Source organism: Aythya ferina (assembly GCF_964211825.1).
Source record: "Aythya ferina genome assembly, chromosome: 3".
Taxonomy (NCBI): domain Eukaryota; kingdom Metazoa; phylum Chordata; class Aves; order Anseriformes; family Anatidae; genus Aythya; species Aythya ferina.
This window is the reverse complement of record NC_140298.1, coordinates 36,677,862-36,702,893: the sequence shown is the minus strand read 5'-3', so window position 1 is coordinate 36,702,893 and position 25,032 is coordinate 36,677,862. Positions and strand designations below refer to the sequence as shown.

Here is a 25,032-nt window from a genome sequence, read left to right as displayed (position 1 = left end):
CAGTGGCCTCACCACAAACAACACATCACACCTCTTAGTGTGGTCGCCATCGCAACTTTAGGCTGCCAGGACAGCCTGATCCAGCGCCCATAGTTCATCCAGTGCAAAGTTCCAGAAATAAACTCTGCTATGCACTGGAAAATATACCTTTGAAAGGCTGTAGAGGTGAGAAATTCTTGGAGAAGTCCTAAGTGTGGTTATGCCTGCAGCATTTTATATCAGCTTTTTTGATACAGTTGATGTTTATCATGCTTCTAGGATAATAATGTCATTTTCTGTGTTAAAAAGAAAGCTTCACATATGGCAACAAAGGCCCAAAGACAGCCAAGTCAGAGGAGCAGCAGAAACATGAGGAAAAGTCAGAATACATACAGAAGATAAGCTCTTCATCTGTCTCCGTACAGCAACCTCGACGCAATACAGAGTCATCGCTGATGCCAGTAGTTTATATAAGATGTAGAGAATAAATACTAACACTTTGGAGGAACTCTAATTCCTTTCAGTAGACACTGAAATTCAGAACATTACTCTAAAAATTAAGATGTGCTTTGTATGCTTTGGATCTCGGTCTATCTTCTTTACTAATAATTGAGTGACTCATAAGCCCATAAAATGAGCTGATCTGAAGTATCCAAAATTGAGTTTGAATTGTACTTTTGAGTTTATTGCACTGAAGTACTCAGCTGTGTACTGAACATATTTGTATGCCTCCACGATGCCCTTTACTTGCACGTTGTATTAGAAGCTGCTTCACCTTGCTGCCTTTGCTTTTAGCCTACTGCTTCTGCACTGAACTTTCACTTTCTCTATTTTTTTCTCATTTGGTTTTCTGTTCATATCACTGATCTTTATAAATTTCTGCACAAGAAGAACCTCCTCCCATTCACCCCACCAAAAAAGAAACATCTGAAGCGAGGATAGCTGCAGTCATTCAGCTGCATGTTCATTATGTTACTGATTTTTCTGCTTTCATACCTCCTGAAGCAAACATACGCTGATCATCTTCACTATCAATCACAATCTGCATTTCATAATCTGGGTAAAGTTCTGGCAAATCACTGAACACCAGTCATACCTCCTCACATCCCAAAATGTTGCAAGATCACAAAAGAGAACGCTTCCCTCTCTTTGTGATGTTGTGCCTCGCAAATTAATTTAAAAAAATAGCTACAGTCAGCTTTTGTACAAAAGCTGTAAACACACAAGGAATGCCGTCCAAAGGTTAAAGAGCAATATAAAGTAAAAGCAATTCTGGACTGAGGAGTTGAGACTGGAAATGGAAAAGGAAAGAGGGACAACCAGTACACAAATTTTATAGCATACCCAGATTGTTATGTGTATTTATAGAATACACTTTGATTTATGGAATCAAAGTTCAGAAAGCAGCCCTCGTAAATTATGCCCACAGAAGTGATTGTTCATACAGGCACACGCATACATAAACCAGTTAAGATGGTAATCTGATCTTAACAATTGAATGCAAAATCTGTATTTGTGTTCTTACAGCATACGTTTGAAACTGTAGCCTTTGTATGGCCCGGTCAGCTCTACATCATTTTGCCAGCTCAAGGAGCATCGCTTGCGCAACGTCAACCACAGGATCTATCATCCTTTTATTTCTCCTTGCATTATCTGTCCTAGCATTTAATTATATTTCCTCTGCTTGCTTATTTTAACTAGCTTCTTCCTTCCCCTTTGAGTGCTTCTTTGCAGACTCTTCTTCCATGCACATGTTCTTCTCACTGCCTCAGTAAATGTTACTTAAATCTTCCCTCTTACATTTTCCTAAACTGTAAAAATTCTTAATCATTAAATGGGATATTAGCTGGAGTATTTGCCTACCTTTTCTTTCTTCTCTGAAACACATCATTTATAGCATTTTGGTGCTTTGCATTAATTTACTGTGTTGTATTTCAATCACCTTTCTCTTAGATAAATTCCAAAAATGAATACCACATCATACACACTCCCACACCATCATTATCTATACCAATATCCTCTCTGTTCACTGGTTCCTGCAGTAGAGCTTGTATCCTTTGCTGCAATACTAAATCAAACACCTCCTTACATTCTGATCAAATGTACTATTTCAAGGAGAGTGTTACTTCACTGGTAGTTTGTATGAACCTCTTGGAGATGTTATATATACTGCAAAAATTACTTCAGTACTTCATAATTTGTAAATGTCTACTTTTTTCTTTCCATACTCTAAAGTATATGCTTGAGTTTCTCTTATTTGTGGTCTTTTCCAGACTGAAACAAGTGTAGTATCAAATGCTTAGCTGGGATATGTTCCTCCACTTCTGCCCCTCTCGAGTGCTGCCCAGGTATCTGAGATTAAAGAAATTTTGGAAAAAAAACATTTGGATAATTATAGTTCATCACGCACACAAAGAAAAAAGAAGAAGAACCTGTAAAGAGATCCAAAAGAACAAAATACTTCATAGAATTGTATTAGCTATGGCATATTTAATCAGCTGAAGGGGAAAGAAGGGGAAGTACGAGAAAGGAGGTTAAACTGCTTTGGTATTAACGATGGCTGTATACAGGGAAGGAACGGCAAATGTTGCAGCGTATAAAAGTAACAAGACTTATTTTGAGTACATACGATGGAGTGGAACAGGCAACAGGGACATTACTTACTATTAGAGTTCACTGGGATTTTCTTTAAATCACATGGCTTTTTCAATGGAAAATTGCATTTTTGCCCAGTTGAGAGCATTTTTGTGGAAATGCTACTGACATTTCATCATGAGAAGAAAGAAAAGAATGAGGTACTTCGGTTTGGGTTGACCTGAGAAGAGATATCCTGGTTTGTAGAACTAAGCCTAAACATTGAATCAGTTTGATGTTAACCTGCTTATCTGCAATTCAGCATCTCACAGATGATGCACCTAGTCACACAGACAAGGCCCCCGTGCATCAGAAGAGACAGAAGTATGAAGATATTAGCAGAAGTAATCTCTTCAAAGGACCCAGTCCACGGCAAGAATGATGGGATAAATCATCAGTATTTCTGCTTCCAGGAGGCATTGTGCTACTGCTAGGAGATGAAGTAGTGTCACAACTGCATTTTCTTTACATGTTCCAGGCAATTTTTTATTATTATTTTTTTTAAGAACTTTTTCCTTTCATCTTAAGTTTGGCAGAAATATATACTAAAACATTATAATTTCCAGTAAAATGGAAACGCTGACTGCAGAAATTCCTAGTAAATAGGACCAGAACAAACACCTCTTACTTCCTGACAATGGCCAAGTTTCATTTGCCAATCAACTGGTTCTGAGGTCAAAGCGTACACATTTCCACACAAACGTGAACTTATTATTTCACACAGCCACGGACATATTATTTCACAGTTGATTACGAAATATCATTTTAAAAAACATTTTCAAAAGGACAATACACTAACAGACTGTATGACAAGGGCCTCTCTCACATGGACTACTGTTCCTTTTATAAAGGTTTATGCTTTAAAATGGTAAGAACATTTATACTCTAGCATCCTGTGGATATAGGCAAAGAGAAACTGGGAATGTAAATGCAAACTTTGGAAAAAGATTCATTTCTCATATCCTACTCACACAAATTTATACCCTCAGTAACTTTCATCTGTGCCATATCACAGGAATTTACATACAAATCTCTTTTTTATTTTTTTTTTTTTGTTTCAGACACATTGCTACAAGATACTTTCAAGTACTTCAGAAGTGTTTCAAAATTATTATTTTTACATCCGCTAGTACAGTTTGCCATTTCTAGACAAGAGCTATTAAAAATAATTCAGTAATTTGTGTACCTGTTGAATCACACTGGAGATGGAGAAAGCAAGCTTTGCTTCATGATCTATGGTTCCTCTGGGCTGTCTCATATGGCAGAAAACAGCTTTTGATCAATGCTTTTTCTCCTTTTCAGGAAACACTGAGTTCCTTGTTTCTCCTACTTTACTCTACCATATTCTCAGTGGGTCTGCATCGCAATGACCTTACACCAAGCTAAGAACAACTGCATAAAATGCTCCTTCAAGTACAGAGAAACTGGTTTGCACTAAACCCACAGGTATTTTATACACAAGTGTTGAGTACAATGGTTCTGTATCCCTCTCATAATGGTTTAGATCTTAGCTTAAACAGTGTTTAAAGTGTTGTTTTCTTTTCAGCTTAAAGTGGGTGCCAATCTTCATACGCATACAGGCACACGTCTAACTCTTTGTCGAATGTCTTACTGTAAGAAGCCATTGTTTTTTGTCTATTTGTTTCTGTTCCCTCAAATGGTCATTTTCCAAGTTCAAGGTAGTAAGTTATGGGGTTTCTATGGAAATTTCTCTTTGGCACTCCAGAAAACAACACGTTTTGCTGTAGTTAACCACTATATACACTTGATATGGTACATTGAATTTCAGGTGCTATGCTCAAGGACATCTGCTGAGAGTAAAGCACTTATCTTTTCTTCACCTTATTATCCAGTAGAAAGAAAGTCTTGCTATTGTAAATGGTAAGTATCTAAAAGAGGGGAGAATTGGATCACTTGTTGTTTACTTGTTTCTAGTGATACAAAACACTGACTGTGGTGCAAGGTCTCCAGAAGCCCATGCGTATGTCTAAATCTAAGGGTAAAGGCTTGCAGTGCTTAAGACATACTTGACTCAGAATTCACATTGCTTTTGTGAAATTTCCCTCTAATTGTAATGTTTTTCCAGCATAACTTAGTGCTGGATTTTTAAAATTTAGTTGGTAGTTTTTTAGTTCATTGACCATTTGATAATACTTTTTGCCTTCAGATTCCTGAAGAAAATCTTCCTTTAAGATTTTTAAGTTATGCAGTTGTGATCTTCTACCAAACAGCACTTCACATCCCTTTATTGTGAAAGCGTTGTACCACGGTAATGCACTGCTTTCCTTCTGCTACTGTTTTTGTTTGACTGGTGTTATATAACAATAGAAAAGTTGTCTGTGTGTTTCTGTTTCTCTTAAAACCTTCAGGTGGGAAATTCTGAGTAGATTCAAACACAGATTCAAACTCAGTGAGGGAAAAATAGCACACAAAATGCCATACCAGTGAGATTTCTGCCTTTTTTTTTTTTTTTTTGTCTAGGAAGGATGTTCATCATGGGGCGATGAATCATCTTCCTAAGTCATTCACAAAATAGACTCCCCTTAAACTCCCCGTTTTAAGTGTGCCAAATTTTCCAAGCAAGCTGGTTTCAAATTCATCCATGCTAGCACTACTGGCTCTCATATGTCTTATATATTTCGGCTCAGGATGTGGGAGTTTCAAGTGCCTTTTCCACCAAGGGATGATTTGAGGAAAAGGAGGAGGGTGAAGTAATCCTGATGGTCCATATCAAGTACAGACTCAGTTGTAAAGCAACATCTACTACCAGCACAACGTATTCCATCCTTGCACATTCTTCACTGGCAAGTGAAAACCCTTGAGCCAAAATCTTGGGTCTTTTCACAAAGACACATGGGCTGCTATTACTTTCTCTCACCATATCAAGTGTATGCATTGCATTCCTTCTCATCAGAAGAGAGCCTCAAGTTGTTATACTTGGGAGTTGTCCAATTATTGTTTTTGAGCACAAACTTTATTCTTAAATACTATCCATTATTTCAATATTTTAATTCATTCTTGTACAATGTTTTAGTGTCTCCTGTGACTATGGTTTAATTCTGAAAGCATTAGGCTCTGCTTACAGTACAACCTTAGTATACTTAAAAATCATCGTAGCCATTACATTTAATAAATACATCACCTTTCTCCTACTCTAAGCAAGGAATACAGGAAAAAAGTGAGATTCTTCTCCTTAACCTCTTCAAGATTCTGTATCTGATTGGGGCAGCTACTCCATAGTCAGACGGATCTTGGAGTAGTTGTACATAACCCTTTCGGGTCTTCTTCAGGTCTGTAGTGAGGACACCCTTCTCCTCAGCAATCCTCTGCTGTCTGAGTTGTTCAGTAAGGTTAACAGTGAATTTATGTTAGAATATTCTGCAAAAGCAATTATTTGCCCTGGGACTGAGGCGAGGACTAAATTGTAACCCTCTCAGCTGTATTAGATACAGTTGAGACTCCCAGGCATTTACCTCAGCTATTGCCCATTTCTTTTGGAGGAGTTGCAACTCCATGATTTGCATCATTTTGCATCTCGTATTTCTTTCCTTCTGCACTGTAAAGGAACTGCTGCAAGACATCTGCAAGTTTCTTCAAAGCCACAGAACCCTGACAGAAGAACAATCCAGTCCAAAGACAACTGATCTCCATAAATTAGTTAGAACAGCATCGTTCTACCCTCTTCCAACTGAACTGGGTGAAAACAGGAACTAAGAAGGGCGTAGGTCAGAGTAAGGGACAGCCTGAGGCACACCGATGTCTTTGACCTATTCCTCCCAGACTAGTATTATTATGCTGACACTTTGCAATAAAATCTTGTTATATAAATTATTTCTACAGCACAGCCATATTAGAATTATAAAAGAGCTTCTCCAGGCTTTATCGTCGTCACCTGATTATTCACTTTTTGAAGTACAAAGTGTTTGCACAGAGTACACATGCATATGTAGCGTGCCTTTGTATTTTTATGTTCCTGTTGCAACTTGTTTTGACACAATGAAAACTTGTTTTGAAAATACTGAACACCTACAACAATCCCTTCTGGGTGCCAGACAACAGGATTTCTTCTCCCGTGACTACACAGGCACAGCCAGCTGGTTTGTTTCATGGAACCTCTAATAATTAATCTCCCGTGTAGAAGACGTTTCCTACAGCTCACCAAATACTAGGATTTGCTGTTTGTTTATAATAGAACAAAGTCAGAGTTGCTAACATTTTTTTTTTCATCTATTTAGAATGCTCTCCTTTAAAATTCCATTTGTCAGGAGCTACCTAATTCAACATATTTAGTACTAATTAACAAAAGGAACTTAAATTAATAAATTGCTACCTTAATTCCACCAGTGGGTTTGTATTTAGGTCATATTTCATTTGAGTGCTTATTAGATCCTCAACAGGTGGTTATATTCCTCCTCCTGCATCTCTGTGCCTTGCGTTTAACACTGACTGGAAACCAGTGTTGAAATCTTCTGCAAGACCATTCTTTTAAAAGGCCTCGTAGCAATATCATGGCGTAGTTTTGTCTCCTATAAAACTCAGATGCGAGATGTTTAAGCATCTCTGCTGTTTTTACTTTACATAATGCATTAAAAACACATTTTTATTGGGTGAAGCATGTTATGTTGTCTGTTTATTCATGGGTTCTTCCACAGCATTCCTCACAAGGCTAAAGATACATCAGCACTCACAACAGATCAGCACAACGCAAGTCTCCTTGCTCTCTTATGACAGTGGGATAACAGATGATTAATTCTATGCTAGACACTTTATGACACAATCATTACAAGAAAATGGTTGTTCAAACAAATGATCTGACTCTGCAGATCTAAGATACTAAAACAATTTAAGCGGCAGATACTTCTCAGCACAATACCTTTTGGTTGCGTAGTTTGAATCACGCTGTAACAGCCAGACCCACACAATGGATACTCTCCAAGTGGCAAAGGCTCAGGAACTAATCAAAGCCAGGCCTATCGTGGCATGCAGTAGACATCCAAAAAGCAACCGAAATCCTAAATCATCATTTGAGTATGAACATCACAAAAATTTATCCAAGCAGAGCCGCAGAACAATAAAGATACCTTCCAGGATTTCTTTATCACTCCAAATGTACATAACGATACTTGGCCTGGGTTCATATTTCATATTGAACAAAGCTTGTCGATGCCGTGCTCTTTGGGTTGTGGTTTATAATTTCCTTACTAGGCAGCTTTATCTATAGCAAATATTTTGCTTTTATGTGAAACAATGTTTACAGTTCTCCATTTTATACATCTCCAAAACTGGTGATGCCAAGCAAACATCTGAAGTGTTTATACAACAGCAAAACAGTAGCTCAAATTACTGCTACTGGGACTGGCTAAACTCACAAATGCACAAAGGATTCAGCACAGTGCCATTACGCTGCTAGCAATTCTTTCCTGGGTGCCAAAAAAATCATCAAATAATCTCTCTTCCTCTTACAATATTTCCATATTTCTGCCTTTTTTTTTTTTTTTTTTTCCCCCAGTCTACTTCCTTTTCCTGTGATTTACCTACACAGACTTTAGTAAACATCTATGGCCACTTCTACCTGGCAGTCTACACAAAGGCACTGACCGTGCATGTAGTTTGAAGGACTGGGCAGTAATCAAGAGCCAACAGAGCTGGAGGTCTGCAGTGGGCAGCTGTCAAAACACTGATTTTTAAAGAAATACTGTTGCCTTCAGCTTGGTTCGTAGTACTATATGACAGAAGTTTGTCTGCAAAACTGCAAACAAAACAAAACATGTGTGACTAAAACCATAACAGGAAATCGAAGTAGTAGAACTAGTGAAACTAAATGCGTACCTAAACTTCAAGCATTAAACTTCACTCCAGAAAGCTGTTTTTCTGTGTTTTACTAACAATGCCTATCGCTACTAGAATTTCTTGGGGTTACTGGCATTTTTAATTCAAGTAGCACAGAAAGGTGCAGGAAATAGTTATATTTAGACATATTTTTCAATGGTTTGCTGATTACAGAAATAACAGGTGGGTTTACTCCATATGAAGCAAACAGAAATAAAAATTAAACATTAATTTGGTTGTACATTCCATTTGTGTCTCTGTTCCAAAAAACTATATTGATTTCATAAATAAAGTCAAGAATTCAACATAGCTCTGCTATAAAAATTAAGATGACTCTGCTGCCTAACTTAGCATAAAGCAAAATGAATCTTGACAATCTGTTCGAATAACAAAACCACCATAAATATAACAACCTGACTAAAGGCAAAATATAAAGGAAGGGAGTTTTAGGGAACTGCTGTGGAGCCAGGACTGTAGACCATTATGTAGGCTGGCAATTAATGTTTAGCTTAAAGAAACAGCCTAAGTAGGGCTGCCATTTAGCAAAAGATAACTTTAGTTCCAAGAATGTACATGTTCCTGAAGGCATGAAACCCTACTGGCAATTACAGATGAAAATTAAGGCTACTGGACATAATCAACTGAATTCGTTAACAAAACTAGCAATTTTCTGAATCATCTGGAAATCAAGATTTTGGGGTTTATTCCCTTACTGGTTTCTGACAGATATATATTTGGGAATTTACAGAAACGTATGGCATAGAATCATCCCACAGACAGAGTCCCGAGCCACATACAGCAAAACAAATCTCTGCTTTAAACCAGTTTTATCAATGCCTTCTGCTTGCCAGTTCAAGAGATAAACATTTCACTTCCTTCACCTTCTCCACAATGTATATAAATAGCCTTGCTTCAGTCAGATGAAGGCTCGTGGTCTTAGATCATAGCAACTTTGCTTCTGCTTTCTCAACTTCCATTTTCCCTGCGGGGATTACTCAGTGCTTGGGGTACCAAGTGTCTGTGGAGATGGGAGATGCTGGAATCTTTCTGTCACAGACAGCCCAGTCACCCCATTTCCTTGCCTGTGGATCATGAGAACAATATTCCAAGGACATCATGGAAAAATTCAATCTTTGTAGAGTCTTTCTAAACATAGTGCAAATTCATGTGAAATTTCCAGTCCTATGAGCTACTATGTGATAAGCCTGCTCTATTTTTCCTATTTGCTGAAGAGCCATAGGCTTATTGTTCCGTTCCAGGTAAAGGTTAACTTCTTACTGAAACACTGTTTAAGACACCTCCTATTTCCTCCTATATAGGTTACATAAATGCACACGGAGCAACACTGCTGCAGAACAATTATTTAGTAAATTATTTAGTGTTGATGCCAGACCGTGCAACTAAGAACCTCTTCTAAATATAAAAGGCAGGGTGAAGAACAAGATGGAAAAAGGAGGGTGAAAAGCAGGGAAAGTGTTAGTAGCAGCAGAGAGCAGAAAAGACTGGGCAAAACCCCCACTCAGGAGTGAGGCTTGTAAGGCAAGACAACAAATAGAAAGATTCAAGAAGCGAGGAGGTCACAGAAATAATAAGAGAACTTGAATGATCCGTAAGAGGATCCCTCACTTTTAATTCAGCAGCAGAAATGAAGGGTTACACCACAGATGTATCTGTAAGGAGTCTGACAACTAGCATCCCTGAAAACAAAGTTTGCTGGCAGGTGAAAGTTGCGATTTCATCATGCTATGCACTTTGCTTTGCCAGATCGCTTATCAAAAGGGGCCGAAGGCAACATACCAAAACATAAAAGAATCCTCCCTGGATATTCATTAGGACAAACCAGTCAGAAGGAAAGGGAGATGCCGAACAGCTGTGATTATAAAAAATATATTTAAAATAAAAGCTATTTCTGTTCTTCGCTTAAAAGACACACGCTTGACTATTAGAAGTCAGAGAAAACTATCAAAAGGTCAGAGATCTCTCTGAATTGGGAAAACAGGCAGGAAAAAACTCTTAACACTTGTATATAAAAGTAGAATAATGCCAACCAAAAATGAAGTTGAAGGACAAATTAGCTGAGCCCCCTCCAAATAAAAAATAGTCAAATACTACAAAAGTCATTCAAGAAAAAAAAAAAATGCTCAGAAGAAATGAAGTCACAAAGAATAAATAAAACTATTTTTGCATCTAAGTTCACCACAGAGGCGCTTAAAGAGTTTACCACACCAGAATCCTTCTTTACAAGGGACATACTGAAAGATTTGACTCATGCAGAAATGTCAGCCAAAAAGGTAAAGAACAAAGCAACAAAATACACACACGGAAATCAGCAGACCCAGATGATATTCACACCCAACAGTTCTAAAGAAATTCAAGTGTGAGAAAGTTAAACTCTCAAATAGCTTAAAACCTCCTGCTTAAAACAGCTTGGTACCAGAGAAGTGTGATGTCAATTAAAAATAAGGTCTGAGATAAGGAGTTGCCTTATGAATTAGTAGAAAATATTTTAAAGAAACTATAAAATTATAAGAAGTCGAGAATTAGTGGACTTAAATAAATATGATACATTGGATAGGAGTCAAATTCATACTTCACAAATCTCTGATCTTCTTAAGGTATGAAAAACACGTGGACAAGTGATATACACTGCTTGTCTTTCCAACAGGCATGTGGGAAGGTTTTTCAATGTTTTTTAAAAAAGTGAATTGCTGCAGCAGGAGAAAAGATCCATGAGTGGATAAACAGCAGGCCAAGATAAGGAAAAAAAAGATAGGAATGAATGATGAGTTCTCTCAGGGTAAAGTCACCTGAGAACTGCACCAGAAAGGGGTGTTTTCACCTGTGCTGTTCAACATATTCCTAGCATGACCTGCAAAATTGAGCAAAAGAAGATGGCAAAGTTTGCTAATGGTAACAATTCCATCAGGGGAGGAAAAATGAGAGCTAATTATGAGGATCTACAGATGGTTCACACAATAATGGGAGACTGGGCGATAAAGTACCAGGCAAAAAGTGAATACTTACAAACATTACAGGCAGATATGTGAGGAAAAAACCTTAGTTTTACATACACAAAAACCAGAGTCTCTCAAATACAGATAAGGAGATCTTGGTGTTAAAATGTCAGCATAATGCTCTGTGCACAGAAAAGCAAGGCAAACATTAGAACTGGGATAAATAGTAAACCAGCCAATACCACTACATCATCATATAAATGTATGGTGAACATACCATGAGTCACATGCAGTCCTCTATCTCAGACAGAATACAACAAAGAGTAAAGTTATAAGGATGTAGAACAAGGGCAATCAGAAATATGGGGAAAAGTGAACAGAGTAGGAGAAATGACGACACAAAAGATGTGAAAAGGCTCATAAAACATAAACAGTATGAAGGGGATCAGCGGAGATTAGTTTTTTGCTGCCTCTTTTGGTACAAGAGCTAAGGGTTAACAACTGGGCCTACCAGGAGGCAGGAACATAAGAAGCTGACAAAGCTAGTCCTTCACACAATACCTTGCTTGCCTGTTCCAACAGAGTTTTATGACGATAAAAACTCACTTGGGCTCAAAAAGCTGTTAGACAAACAGAAGACAAACTAGGCAGGGCTGTTAAAACAAACAAACAAACAAAAAACAACAACTCTGGATGTAGAAATCCTAGAGTATGGTAGAATATGCAATAAAAATATCACTACATGCTTTTCCACACACTTTCACGGGCATCTTCCACCAACTGTTGATAGAAACATGGTACTAGGTTAAATAAATATTGAGTTTGACTCAGTACGACTGTTCTTTGTGTTTAACAGAGCAATTACAAATATTACTCAAAAGACACAACAATAAGGCTCACCTGCTATTTCTACTTAGTTGTTTACTTTGTAGTTGATCAAATAACAGTATTTATCTGGGCTATAAAACCTCTGCTCCTTTTCAAAACCACATATTTCTTTCTACCCATTTCTCTAAAGCAAGGGAGGACTTTTTTCTTTTTTTTTTTTTTGTATCAGGTCCTAACTATAATTCCAGGATCTGATACAGATTTAGCAGCTTTTCTAAATGTATAAAGGAGCTCTCTAAAGAAGCCAAAGCAGTCAGTTGATCATAGTTGTAGAACAACTCCCAACCCTGGTTATCTAAGAACCACCTACATTAAATTCTGGCCTTTAATTCCTATAGAGCAGTTGTCTTCCAACAAGATGCTGATATTTTCTACTTCTGTCAAGCAAACTCCTCCAATCTATTCTGTGCACTTCTCTTGTCAATATAGGAGAGGTTTATTTTTTTCATACTTAGTTTGTATCAAAACACACATATGTACAGTTCACGTGCACATATACATAATGTCTATATGAAAACAGAAAAATGAGTTGCCTAACAGATTTAATTTCTATGCATTCCCTATAGTACCTATACTTTTCAACTTCAAATAGTTATTAGTCTTTTCCCACAGCCAAGGCTTTAATGAGAAGTGACCAGAAACAAATACCCAGGCCCTTCTGTCTTGGCGGAAATCCACATAATGCATGACAGCACTGAAGATCCCTGGCAGGCACCTGTCAGAAACTAACATACCATATCTTAAGAGTCAGACTTAATTATCCAAGGAGACATTTAAAGAAAAGTACATGAAAAATATGACTCAATAAGTGTGACTATCATGTACATGCACTATACAGTGTAGTGTATACAGAAGAACAATGTAAAAATAAAACAATATCCCGGAAAAAAATCTAATTAAAAACTCTACTAATTTTGCCTTTATATCTTGCAATCAAAATCATGTTATTATTGAGGTTTGCTGGTAAATCAGCTGGGAACATGTCACAAGGACAACTGCAACCATTAAATATTTTAACACAACAGTTTTCTGCATTTGCCTTTACGCTTTTCATTTATAATTCTGATGAACTGACACTGCCACAGAAAATAAGAGTTTTGATTTAATGGTCTATAAAATCAAATTAACTTCTTTGTAAACTTCACATGGCTGGGTCACCACATCTCTTCTCACTGTGGCTGTCACAGCATATTGGCCCTTTTGCATTCTGAGAAAGAGTCCACCTGAGGCAACAAAATCTCTGCCCTATTGGATTTCAGGCGAGGAAATCACTTTTGTACTGTTTCCGATGCAAGACTCTATTGAAAACCAAAGAGTTAAACAAGTGACCCAGCTCAGTACCTGCTCCATTCATTTGTACCCCACTGGTCTTCTCTGTAAAGAACCCTCTGAACCTTTCAAACATTCAGACACGAACACACACACGCACAGAGCAAAGGATAGGTCCCCATGTTTTGTGCTTCTTTCGCCTACTTCCTTATTTTTTTCCTGATTTTTTTTTTTCTAAGTTGAAGGTAAAGCAGAACAGAGACAAGGAAAAAGCTTTCTGAGGAGCATATACATGAATGCAAACAAGTCAATTTTTAGAAATCTGCTCTTTCAAGATCCCTACTGTGTATGAAACAATCATGTAATACATGCAAATAAAATGTGTTACTTTTACAAATAACGAGGGAATATACTGAAATGCCAAACAAATAACAACAAATGATTTATTACCTTAATTACACCTATCAAGCAGAGATTACAAAAACGCTGCAGTATTTACATGTAAACTTTAGAGTGAGATCCAAGGCATCATAGGTGGAAAACAAAAATTTAAAGGAAAGAGAGAAACCTGTTACCTTAACAGAATGCAAAATGTATCAGAAGATATTCTACCTAAAATGCGTAAGAACTTTCAGCTAATAGAAAATGGATGAATTGAAAACTGGGTTAATGTCAATACAAAAAAAAATCATTAGGGCACTCAAAATACAATGAATGCAACAGCAAGCCCTTGAAATATTACAATTTGAGATTGTCTAAACAGCTATATGATGACGGGTCCCAAGGCCCCCAAACTGTCCCCCTTTTTTTTAAATATCCTTTTGTTTGACCAAAAGATATATTTCTGTCTCCATACAAGGCAAGTTTAATGCTTAAAGCAACCATTCCAGCCCAACAACCACTAGCACCTTCACGTGATGCACATCTTCTCACTTCACGATATTCAAGGAAAGCGTATTGGTGAGGCTGAAAATGCTACGGCCCAGTGCACCAGCCTGACACTTTCAGATCATAGCACGGTTGTGCTGAGCACAAACCATAGCTCCAGCAGTGCTGGGGATGCATATGAAGCTCGCACAAGATGCGCCTGCATATAATCTTAAGCTGCACTTGACCTTATGGCACAGCAAAAGCCAATATACAGTTGAGAGCACTTGAGCCCTTTTAAGCTTTTACCCTGCCAGAGCACTGAGTGAGATGTAAAATTAACACCACAATCAGCAAACATCAGTGAATGGCCAGTGACAACAGTCATTCAGCAAGTAGTTTTAGCAGCCAAGCTGGAAAAAAGAATACGAACCCTTGGGATGACTTTTTATTTTGATACCAGCTTTCTGCCTCCTGCTATGTTTAATGATGAGTAGGTAGATTTATGTAGGATAAAACAGTAAACTGAGTCCTAACTTGCTCTCCCTGAAGTGTAACCGAAGTCTCCAGAGCAGCACTGGATCAGACAGGAATTGGGCCTGAGTGCATCTACGGACTGAACTTAATTTGTATAAACAAACGAGCTTTATTTACAGTATCCCTTCATAAAATCCCAGACTCGGAGTCTGCATGCTCTTTAAAGACTCCATTTATGTACTCCTGAATGCCTATTTAAGCAAAAAACAAGAGAGCTTTCCCATGGAAACTGCACAGAGATGGTTTACTTCACACGTACACCACAAACAAGGCTGCTAACTTTCTATAATTCACTGTATTTTCTTAGGCTTGCCATTGTACTTCAGGACAAAATCTTTTGGAGAAACTGCTTCCACAGGAGGCCACAGCCAGAAAAATAAATGACCTACAAGAGGCAGAGCCTGAGATGGGAACTGAGAAGAAAGAGTCTCTTGTCAGCTTGTAGGAGAATTTTAATATTTTTGGGATTGCTGCTTCTAGCTGGAGGAACAGGTTAAATTTTTGTGTTAAGTTGAGAAATGAGAAATCTGGAGGCATCTGGAACCACATTATTTAAACAGTTCTTGATTCGTCCTTTAGGATTAAATCAAGCCAGAGGGCAATCCTTTGGCTAAGACAATAGCAAAATTCAGTCACCAGATGCTATCTCTCAGTGAGGAATACAAGCCAGTGGGCATCAAAGGAGACAGCTGATGTTAAAAGCTGCTTACTAGGAGACAGAAAGAGAAACCCAAATACATGAAGTTTATCAGACAAGCACAAATTGGTCCAATTATTTCAGAAAAGAAAACAAGCAGTTTTTCCCTGTGAATGAAAAAGATTCTGCTAAACTGATACTCTGAGCATTTGCCTTTCAGATTTAGGTGATGTGTGTCTAAGTGTGAATGCATACAATCTACATCTAATATGTATATATTTTAGGGGAGTAATTTTGCTCCTACTTGTAATTACTACTGATTGTCTCAAGGCTACAACAAAGGGTTAAGTCCCAACTTCAAAAGAGATGCCTACATCTGCTCAGGGGCCAGAGAGATAAGCAAGGATACCAAGAATTTCGAGTTTGGCCCTCGAGTTGAAGGAATTGCATGGGCTCACCTGTTTGAAAAAAACTGAGAAGGCTGGCCACAGAATCAAAGTCCCTTTGGCGTGAACTTATGACAGCTGTGCCCATGGACAAGCAGGCTGCATGCGGTTGCTGAAAAGAGGCAGGGGCTGCCAACTGAGGACAAGGAAATCTCTGAGAGATTGGTGGTGCTCCTGCATCCTGCAAAGCGGTGTGGTACGCATGCTTCAGTACATGACTGGACAGCTAATGAACTCAGGACAAGAGCAACTAAAACTGATCCTTGACGGTGTCTTAGGCTGTGGTGAGGAATACAGTGTAAACCGACCCCTCAAGTGTCTGAGAATAAGGGTGGAGAATTTGGTCAGATACCAGAACATCAAGTGGTATATCCTGTGGACCTAGAACAGTAGGGCCAGAAAAATAAACAGAGATCTTTTTCTGTCTCAAATGATGCCAAGCACTTGGGAAACCATTTGGCTAAGAGGAAAAAAGACTACATGTATGCAGAACGTAATGGACAGCATTTATAAACACAAGAAAGACGTCCCTGATATATCCAGGGCTAAATTTACTTCAGTTGAGCAGAGTTACATTACATTGATTCTAGAGGCTGTGTCACATATCCTTCTTTTCTTTTTTACTGGGGATGAATTGAGTTGGTGTTGGAACTAATGTGTTTAGTTAGAACACTATCCTATACACGCCTACATATATTCCCATATACTTGGTCTGTAATGTGGCTATGGTAAAAATAAAATAGAATGAAAAATTATTTGGTTGTGTTGAAACATGCTAGCCTATTCTAAGAAGCCCTAGAAAATATTTTAAACAATATTTACATAAGTACTCAATTGTGTTAAAAATGCTCCTTAAAATATGCTAACATGCATCATAACATCATAGTTTTCTTGCTGTAGATTTATTTCTGGTACCTGCTCAGGATTCACTAGCTGTTCCTGCAAGCAAAGCGCTTTTAACTAGAGCAGCCTCTCTGTCTCTTTGCAGCTCAATGATAGTTATTTCAGACACTGCAGCATGCTTTCTTCCCCCGCTTCTCATCATCTTTCTCATATTACGTATCCAGTGTAAAACTTAGATGCAAAGGCTCAAACATAAGAGTGAATAACCTCAAAAAACGTACATGTGATAGTAAGTGTACACATTTACTGCTTTTAAAAGTACTGTTATAATACTTCTAAATTTCAAGTGCAGGGCACAGAAGTCCATTTGTATACACCCACTCATAAATGAATGCACTTAGCAGACAGAACATAGGTACTTGTAAGCTTCCAGCTGCAAAATAAGTGCATTTTTTTTGACTACACAAATATTTTTTTGCAATACAGTTATAAAAAAAAAAAACAAAAACAACACACAGTGATGCTTTTAGTTATTGTTTCATTTAAAGACAAAAAAAAAAGTCATCAACAACAACAACAAACCAAAATACATATACTGCTCTGCTAGAAAAAAAAGAAACAAGTCCACAAAACCAAATCATACTTGATCAGGAAATATCTCCCCTGAACACTACAGTATTAAAACCAAATGCTAGCAGAAAAAAAAAAAAAAAAAGCTACTACAATGCATCAAAATCCAAAATCAAATGTCACTTGATGTTCTCCATACTATTTATTATAAAATCTGCAAATGCTTCAATCATTTACTGTCTGCTTCCATCACTTCCAAATTAGAATCAGACTCTGACCTTGCCATTCATTTGATTTACTCAGCTTCAACTATTTTCATTTGACTCTTATTTATGCATCTTTGCTAATTTGATTTAATGTTCCGATTGTCATTCAAAATGTTAATTCCAATATGCCTTATTATTTATGCACTTTGAGGCCTTATGTGATGAATGACTGATAATCAGTGTGCTTAGATTTGTTGCCGTTCTTACATTTTTATATTTTGCAAAAGCCAAATACAGAAGCAAGGCCACTACCCTTACTGCTCCATCCAGGTGAAATCTGTTCTGCTTCATTAGAAGACAGGGATAGCACACAGTATACAAAAGGAGCACCACTGCCCATGCTAGCTTACCCTTGCAACACAATCACTCTGGGAAGGCTGTCCTGTCAACTTAAATTAAAGGGGATACTAGGACTGAAGTGATATTTACCCATGCTGAAATCAAGGCTTGCAGAAAAACTGCAGAGGAAACAGTCAGAGATTCTCTGTTTCAGCCAACATAGAAAGCAGTTAAAAAGAAAGAAAAAAAAAAGAGAGCTCTTCAGACTTTCAGATAACTTTCTCAAGCTCTGGTAGGACTACCTACTCTGCTGGATTAGGGGTTTGCTCTACCTCCTCCTGTACTTTCGTGCCTTTTTATTACAGCATTATTCCATATCTTTCAGGTTTTTCTTCCTATTTTTTTTCCAACTCACATGTTTCCCTTCAGGGTCCCCCATACACCCACACAAAACCAAGGAATTACTTTGACTGACTGCTATTATGCAGATTACTCCTGCTGGGGGCTATCTCGTCTATTTGGTTTGGAAGCTCCTTGCAGCAGAGACTGTCACTACTCTGTATCATGCCTTGCAGAAATGCTCTTGTTTTGATCACTCCTCTGGCACTAGTGTTACAGGCATGATTAATACGGTATGTCTGTACGCATACAGGGGAATACTAAGACTCTGTGAGAACACAAACAGTTTTAGCTTGCAGAACATTGGAAAGGTACAGTTACATCTGTGAAGCTTCTAGCACCGGAATACCGTGTAACAAATAGCAGGCTGACTTACTTTGCTCTCTTGGCCATTTCATTGCCATCCCAGCGTGGGCTGTAAGGGTAATTCTTCTGGGCCTGGGAGTACAGCTGTCCACTGTTAGTGAAGTGGTAGACTGACTGAAATGTTAGGGTTGGCTGGTCTCGAGGAAAGTACAGGGGAAGGTCAACTGAAATAAAAAAAAAAAAAAAAAGTAGTAAAATATACCATTGTGTTTTTTTTCCTTTTTTTTTTTTTTTTTTTCAGGTAATAAATCATTCTTTTCTGTTGATTCAAAGGTGATAGGAAAGCAGCAATTGATGATTACTTCTAACATATACTTCTACATTTCTTAACAATAATGAATCCATCATATTGCTTAATCTATACAATTTTGTAAAATATTGTTAAAAAATTGCTTAGCTACTGTATTTCTATGTTAATCATAACACTTACATCATGATATTGTTCCAGAAAAAAAAAAGCAGTACTTTATAGTGAAATTTTCCCTTTAAAAAATACAGAAAATAAATTCTGATTATGCTTTCCATTCAATAAACAAATTTCTTTTTATCAGCTCAGCTGTAGCCAATTCATTCTAGTGCCCTCATGGACATCAAAAGCATCATAATTCTCATTTTTAAAGTGGTTAAGTGATTTGATAAAGGATGTAAGAAGGTTCGATCACATGAGTTAAAATAAATCTCAATTAGCAGTCATCTGTTAGACAAAAAAAAACCCACAAAACCAAGAACACACTGCAAAGTCATTAATACCAAAAATACCTCACTAAAAATAAAAATCAGAACCTCTTAGTTCCCTTTGCTTCACTGTCTCATGATCAGCTAGCTCTGGCAGAACAATAAAATAGTCTGCAACAGTTAATAATATGGTCAGAAATGTTTCTTTAGCTTAACTTCTGCATTGCTAGATATGTACTTAAGATTTTCTTGGTCTACTTTTAATTTCAGGAGGTTTCAGAAACCTGTAATTAAAGTGAGTTAGCAAGAGACTGAAATAATTTATATTAGAGGTCTAATTTAACACCAAAATTAAGAGAAGAATGTGCATTTTTAAAGGTACATAGACTTGCTTTGCAAAGCACCTCTGACTGTACTCTTATCCTCCCCACTGCAATACTTGAAGTCAACAGGATGAAAGAATATTCCAATGGAACGGTAATTCCCTGTAAATCTTCAGTTGTTTTTCCTATTTGGCATAGAGATGAGTTAAATAAATTCATAATGTTATAATTCATGCAAATAAGCCTGGTTACTCAGTTTTCTCTATTTGCCTCTTCATAGTCCTGCTTAAAGAGAAGGGAAGAACCCTGAGTTAATAATAAGTAGGTTGTAACAACCCAAGTAGGAACAAAAAAGGGTGTCAAAAATCACTATAAACAACAGATTTTAAGAAAAAGAAAGGAACATTACAGGACTGAACCCATCCACATCCACAACAAGATCTCCTCTCCAATGCATTTGGTAATTCATTACATTTTCTCCTCCTAAATACGTCATGGAACAGAGATCCCAACACTTCTTTCGAAATTGCTGCTCATGGATTGAGATATCAGTGCAAGAAAGATTTTTTTTTTTTTAATTCCATGCTATCATCTTACTAGGTTCTTTATTTTTCTATTATTTTTCTAATCATGTCTGCATATTTGGATGTGCATCAGCAAAACCAGAACTCCCTTTCCTCTAGATTTCCGTCCAAGCTCAACAAGTAAATACGTTCGTAGTAATGAAGTACACGAAAGTGAATGTGATATCCCAGCTGTAGTCTCAAAATAAAACAAATCACTTAAGATCACAGTGTTTGCTCAGTTCGTGACCTGGTGTCTGAGCTACACGTGATAACTCCCCAAGTCCTGGTGATTCAGCTCACACAGCAGCTTCCAGCAGACATTTAAATGGTAATGACATGGGCAGAGCTCTGCTAAATTGAGGGCAGATCACTGATGTAACAAAGGTTAGACTCCACGATTCCTTTGTCAAATTCCTCTTTATAACATGATTATTAAGTTGTATCACTGAAAAATATTGGCATATCGAGGCCATCTACCAGAAGGCAAGCTGTCTCCTCCCCTCACAGATGGGATGTGCATGCCTCAGAGTCTCAAGGACTTCACTGCAGAAAGAAATATGAAGCAAGGCTCTCTGTTTCCACATGATAAATATGCTGCTTTAGCTCGGAGTGCTTAAACTCTGTACCTCCAGTGCCTCTTCTCTTTCTTAAGCACCAGCTCCTTAAAGGAAAACTACTCTGTATATTGGTGTTTTATTCCTGTGTAAAAGGAATAAAGGAATAACAATATTTAGTAACACACTCAAGTAATAATTTAAGCCTTTTTTTTTTTTTTTTTGAGAATTTCTGAATTCATTGTCTTTCCTCTGAAAATCTCTGTCCACATGAAGGGGGACAAGTAGAAGCATTTTTGTCCCTGTTAATTAAAATATAAGGTTTGCACTTAAGAGAAAGCATCTAGCATTAGAAACACTGTTTAAATGGATAATCGAGACATTGATACCATTAGTTTCTTTGCTTCCATTTGTTATGACAAGCCTTTCATTTTTACAAATATTTTTTCAACAACAGTATCACCAAAACGCAGAAGAAAATATTTTATTCTTTTATTAACCAAAAGCTGTATAGGAGTTTTCAGGACTCAACTACATTATAAGCTGTTAAATCATACAATCATATTAGAATTAAAACTGTGCATCCCACACCTGGCCAACAGCAGTATTATTCTGAATTGCAAGGAGAGTTTTGAATAATTTGATCTGCCTTTGATTTCTACAACTGCTGTTCACCTAAAATTGCCAAACTCCTGTTTTTCTAACTCAAGTGTTTCTTTAATACAAGGTGTGAGCGGAGTTCAGACCAAGCAAAAAAACCTGTCCCTAATTTTGGAACACAACCACACCTAAAAGACGAGTAAACAGGAAATAGCCTTGAGCTGTAAAGCATTATACGTATCTCAAGGTAGCCAGCTATTATTTCAGAAGTAGGAAATAAAGGCAAGAACTTACTTCTAGCACAGTGGATGCAAGTGCATTGACATTGCAAGAGTACAAAATGCTTGGATTTGGTGTTGTTTTACTTATATATGAAAAATAAGCAAATAACATTAATAATCAACATTAGCAAGGTGCATTGAAGATGAGAGGTCAAATTCTACACATAGTCACACTTACATTTTTATGAAGTGGCACAGACTGATAAAGTTTCTTTTTATCTGGCTGCATATGCAATATGACTCCACATCTGTGCATTAATACAAACTAAGATCTGTCTTCATGGGATACGTACGGTGGCACAGGTAAGCGTTACAATAATTACATCCCAGGCAACATTCAGACTTTATCATGAAAAACACAGCACAGTTGAAAACGACACACTACTTCTGTACATCCACACCTGAGCTACGAAAACTATAAAAGCATGCTTTGGTTTGGCATGGTAGTTACTTAAGACCTTAAGAACTACAAAAACGTATTCAACATGAATACAAGTACTATTTCCAAATAACAGCTGACTCACAAAGTACCCTGGTGATATGTCTGCAGAAAATAAGCAGATGACTCATGTCTGTAAATTCCTGAAAGTACCAATAGTCCCTTTGCTTAGTCATCTTTTGCTTGGATGCTGGGTTCACGAGCTTTGTAAACTGTAATGAGGGATCTAGCTCTTAGTAGGACTCTCTCTTTTTTTCCTCTCTTCTAAACAGTGCAAATTATCTCTCTAAAAATAACTTCATCTACGTAAGTGAGTCACTTCAGCTAGCAAGCTTACACAAGTCATGCAGTTAAGCAGTAATATTTGGTTATGAAGGTAAAAATCTTGCTGTCAAACTCAGTTTTAAAATGAAAATTATGTCAGAGGAAGTCCCATTTACCCCTTCTCTCACAGAAATAGAAACATTTCCTTTGGAAAATGTAAACAATTATCTCATTCAGGAAAGTAAAGCTTTCTAATTCAGTTTCATGCTCAAAGTAATTTAATCATTATGATTTCTTACTTTGGCTTTCCTAAGCATCACGTTATTAATATAAGAAGAGCTCAAAGAAGCAGGCTGGGGAAAGAAGCCAATACTATAGCAAAACACTTACTTTCTCCTTTGTTACAATTTACAGACCACGTTTTAAGAGTCAAGTTCTAGAGATCCATAGTGTTGGGAAAATCACATCTTTATGAAAGCTCTATATGAGGGCTGTTTTGGGTAATTAAGCATTGAGTAAATTCTTCAGTGATTGAACCCTAATTTTCCCACACAGTTCATAAGAAAGCAAAAGAACAAGGATTTGCTTGTTGAGAATGAGTCATGTTGTAAAGAAACTTAATTACAGTTTATAAATAGTTGAAGTTGCTCTCTTTTTGAAACAGAAGAAACTATCGAGAGAGAGAAGACAAATTTGCTCGTCTTAGAATTCAGTGCATACGTATATTCAAAACAGAGTTATCTTAAAGTCAAAATCCTGATTCATTAATAGCTGAAAACCTGTGCAAGGAACCAGGAAGGTTTAACTGTTCATTCTCTTACAGACCAATCATACGGCGATCTGGAACAGGTTACCCAGTTTGTCAAGCTTTTGTCAACAACGACAGGGTTGATTGAGACAGACTTATTAACTCTGAAGTAATGTTTTTAGCATCTTATTTAGAGCTTTTTAAACAGCACAGGAAATGTGGAAGGGATGTCTCGGCAAAAAAATACTCCAGTGCTGCTATAGAGTTTCTGAAGGAAAAATGTTCAGAAAAAAAAAGGCAGCTTTATCCGTGTTCCCTTCTCTCCCTTCAAGTACTGCAGAGAATAGAAGGAAAAACAAATTCATGTTTGAAATGCATGCTGACCATACAAATATTTCGAAGTATTCAGATGGCAACATTTACAGACAATTTCCCGTATACAGTTCCCCTGTTCTACAGAAGCTGTTTGCCCACCCTTTGTGAGACAATGGGTAAAATCCAGACATTTGTTTTCACAGAAGTCAACATTTACTCTGGATGTTACGTACTGTTTAATGCCTGGATGATCTTACAGTGGTTATCTTATTAACCTTCTGGCTGCTTGAATCTGCTGCAGTTTATTGCACCTGTAATTTGTTTCACACCCATAAACAACGGCTGATCTGGATATTTTACTGCCGAGCTTTCTACTTCTACAGGCTCTCATTGCCTGCACAACCTTAATTCAATCTAGACTTGCTTGAGGAGACAGCCTTCAAATACTGGACAACAGACTATTCCTTCCAATTCAGTTCCTAGGCTGGCCAGAATGCACCAAACTTAATTCAGTTTTCCATCCCACTGGACAGGTTTTACCCCTGTACACAATATTGAAGCCTTGCTCTTAATGAATGTGTATTCATCTCTTCATTATTTTTTTCATGTGATGACTCTAATCCTCATAAGATGACAGCTATGTAAAACAGTAAAAAAAATAAAATTGTTTCACAGCATCTTTGTGAGCTGAGAGGCTATTTAACAATTCCAGATGGGGAATGAAGGAACTAAGAAAGGATGGCCAGTGTGCCCACTGACTGCTGAGTGCCAACATGTGGCACCCAAACGTCTGAGACTTCCTAACAGCTCATACTTCACACAGCCAAACACAACCCTTCCTGACTGCCATAGCAGGTACATCAGAATAAACCATTAGTGGACATGTGAAAAGTTTTAAATGATTTCACCAGAAAAACAAGAAGGGTACAGGAAAGATGGGCTAAAACTAAATCTCCAGAGAACCCTGAACAGTCACAACTCTTCCTGAAATCCCCTGACTCACTCCTTGCTTATCATCCAACTTCGGCCAGAAACTGCCTCTGCATTCAAGTATTTCTGATGAAATCAGTCATGAAAACAGGAAATACATATTCCAGGCTCCAGAATTATCTCTGGATAGTACATATTCATCATCGTTTTGCTTCTTTTTTCAGTTCACTGAATTTCAACATCCTCTCTGCTAGCCCAGACCTCTGCTTGCCCAGCTCATGATGCTGGGAAGAAGCACTTGTGGATTTGAAGGAAGGGCCTCAGCCTGACAAGTTCCCTGAACTCACACCTCTCCAGTTTTTATGAGGTGTTAATGTGGATGAGACCCACATAAATTCACAGTGCAACTTGTTGGTAACACAGATACCACGCTATATAATAATGTTCTTGATACATCTATCAAGGTCTCTGTCAAAAAGATTTTGGCTGGTGAATTTTCTGACATGGCTTCTCCTTTGGGAAAGCTGGTCCAGACAGCCTGTACGCTGGGTGAAAAATCTTCCATCTAGCTTCA

General features: G+C 37.5%; 1 protein-coding gene across 1 annotated transcript in view; it reads right to left on the bottom strand.

Annotated features, from left to right (window-relative positions):
- The window catches only part of BABAM2 (BRISC and BRCA1 A complex member 2), a 166,642-nt gene that overhangs the window by 3,531 nt on the left and 138,079 nt on the right, over positions 1-25,032 (bottom strand). Inside the window, exon 11 of the mRNA XM_084514839.1 lies at positions 18,774-18,927. Within this exon, the coding sequence (XP_084370965.1) occupies positions 18,774-18,927 (154 nt within the window). The remainder of the gene's footprint in view (positions 1-18,773; positions 18,928-25,032) is intronic.